General features: G+C 46.6%; 1 protein-coding gene across 1 annotated transcript in view; it reads left to right on the forward strand.

The window, feature by feature from the left end:
• The first annotated feature begins 1584 nt into the window (after nucleotides 1–1584).
• LOC113214490 (uncharacterized) overlaps nucleotides 1585–2807 on the forward strand; it is a 5646-nt gene continuing 4423 nt past the window's right edge. Inside the window, exons 1-2 of the mRNA XM_026433856.2 lie at nucleotides 1585–1748; nucleotides 1836–2044. Of these exons, the coding sequence (XP_026289641.1) occupies nucleotides 1628–1748; nucleotides 1836–2044 (330 nt within the window). The 5' untranslated portion in view covers nucleotides 1585–1627. The remainder of the gene's footprint in view (nucleotides 1749–1835; nucleotides 2045–2807) is intronic.

Below are 2807 nucleotides of genomic sequence, written 5' to 3' on the forward strand. Positions count from 1 at the left end.
TCAAATTAAAAAAAAAATCCCAGATTAAGATTCCTGTTGTAAAATTAAAAAGGAAATGTTTTTTCCTCAGAGCCGATCAGAGTCGAAATGAAGTTATTAGCCGACGATAACGATGGGCGGATTGCCATGGCCAAATTGGTCCAAATTAAACGTACGAGGGATGCGTCTCGGCGAGATACGACCCTCAAGGATCTGACATTTTAATAACTGCTGAGTGGCGTCACTCGCGCGAGTGAAACTCCCAGGTGGGTAAGTTGTCACTACTTAACCGGGCGCTGCAGGTGGCCGGCGACCTTACGCTACAGCAAGGCCTGAAAGATGGCTTCCGCGGTTAGTGTTTTCGATTGGGCGAGCATTAGACCAGAGCTTGCCCGACGACACAAAATTGATAGAACCTTGTGGCTGACAACTGTCTCCATCGCTCACGTCCTACGATGAGGACGAGTAATTCTCAAATTCTCGCCCGACACTTAAACCGGCTCCTAGGCCTCACTAGGCGTCCCCGGTCCCCAAAACCTCACCCTACGCCCTTGCTGGTCGATCCTGGCCGCTGCCGTGATCTGGGTGGAGACACACGCGTACCGGGCGCGAGGACAGCCGAGGGCCGGCGATTTGGAAGCTGTTTCTTTTCCGGGTAAAATCTTCGTCCGACTCGCCCGACTCACTTCATCGGGCGGCTCGGGTAAGGTATAACCGCCATCAAGCGTCGGGCCGCGGTACCCGCCGAAACTGACGTGCGACGTCAAACTTTGACCGTGCCGGGGTTCGCAAAAAACCTAGACAACGACCATTATCCCTGGGATGACCATGTTTCCATGTTAAGTGTGTTCCGGCATGATCGAACACCAGCTGACCCTCCAAAATGAAACGGCCTGGTGGGGGCCCGCACTGTGCCCCCCCCCTCTCTGTAAAAAAAAAATTGTTGTAACGTAAGAGCAAATTTGTTGTTAAGTTTTTCATTGACTAGTGTTGTTGTACAACAGCTTCGTTCTTCAAATAACAGAAAAAGTTGTCCAGTTACAGTGATAAAAAAGGCAGCAAAAACAAAATGGTGCCTAATTGTCCAATGTCAACAATGCATTGACAACAAACGTAGTTGTTTTTGAACAACTTCTGTTGTTCTCGAACAACTGCGCTGTTAGTCAACAACTGAGTTGTTTTTTAACAACTAGTTTATACAGTGCATTATCAACTAGTTTATACAGTGCAGTTGAGATATCGACAAAATACCTGCAGGGTGATGCGTGGGACCTACAGGAGCATCGATTAGCGTAGGAAAATCAAAATTCACAGGTGTCACTATGTACCTGTCGTGTTGGCTTGGAAGGCGCCAATAATAAATTGAAAGGAACGTTGAAATAAAAGAAAAAACTTTTTTTTTTTCATCGGTACCTTACTCTTAATAGGTGTTGCTTTCATAACCGCACACCGGTACGTCAAAACTGTTTTGCGCAGGTAAATTCTACCTACGCAAAGAGAGAGAGAGTGCCCGCTGCTCGCACCTGCAGGAAGATAATGCGGACACGAAATCCGTGAGGTCTATTAAAGCTTGTCATCATAGCTAGAACAGTATAAATGGAACGCCTGACGAAAGAAAAGTCGTGTTACCCATAGCACCTGCACGAAGATGAAACTCTGTGTTTTCGCTCTGGCAGTCCTTTTAGGACCCAGTGCCGTGCTCACTTGGAACCAAAAGTGTATTCGCAAACCGGTTGGTTTTGGGCGAAGGACAACCGGTGGCCAGGGCGGTAAGTCAATGCAGTACATTCTGGACATCTCAATGCTAACAAAGCAACTCATGCTGCTATACTCAACATTTGTATTTCCGTAAAAAGGCAGGTGGGTCACTCCAAGAAACACCAATGAGCTCCGAAACTACTTGAAGAGCAATGAAAAGCTAATCATCAACCTGGACCGCACGTATGATTTCACAAACTCTGAGGGGTGGATCTCATCCCGCGGATGCTTTTTCCAGAAGTGTGGCGGTGGTTTCCAAGAGTCACTTGCACACGCTGGAACGTGCAACGGCAGACCCCCAACAACGGTACGTGGCATTTAAATGAACGCCTTAACACGGCGGTCATTGGACCGCAGCAGATCAGTCTTGTGTAACCGGACTGCTACAGGTTACTAAGTGTAACTAGAGCGCTGTGTAACTAGTGGCTAAAGTGGAACAGATTACATTTAAAGTTTTTAAGATTCTGACGTATGAAGCTACTTGTTCGTGATACTTAGGGGTCAAGGACACGCAGAACCCCAAGACTGGTCTGCTTTGACTCAATAGGTGTGGTTTTTGAGTAGTACTTAAAAAAAATGTGCTGCTTGTGTTTTTTTTTTGTAATTTATCAATAAGCCAATTTTGGAGCTAGAAATGCTTATCTTTGAACTCGATCTGTCTTTTTAGCCCGCCCTTCTGCTTTTAAAAAAGCATTAAAGCGGGCTTATGCAACCGCTCTCGTGTCCGTCCGTCTGTCTGTCTGTCCGTCGTCCGTGTAAGAGGAAGGAGATAAGCTAGAGGTCTGCAAATTTCAGGGTATCTTAGGGGTCACTCCTGAACAACGAAACGCCTAGTGCAAATCCTGGCAACCACCCATAAGGGAGTGAATGGGGGTAGCAAAGAAATAAGGGTTGGTCCAAAAAGTAGAAAATCAAATTTTGCTTTATGGTCTCCTAAGGGGTAACTCGTCCGTTTGACCCTATCTTTCACCGTTTGGGCGCTAGAGTGCTTTTTTCGACGAAATACGGCGAAAATGACCGCGTTGCTCATAAAGACGTACAAGGAGGCGTCCAATCGTAAAATGTCAGAG

This window comes from Frankliniella occidentalis, unplaced genomic scaffold (genome assembly GCF_000697945.3).
Source record: "Frankliniella occidentalis isolate FOCC.00 unplaced genomic scaffold, Focc_3.1 Scaffold410, whole genome shotgun sequence".
In the NCBI taxonomy this organism is placed as follows: domain Eukaryota; kingdom Metazoa; phylum Arthropoda; class Insecta; order Thysanoptera; family Thripidae; genus Frankliniella; species Frankliniella occidentalis.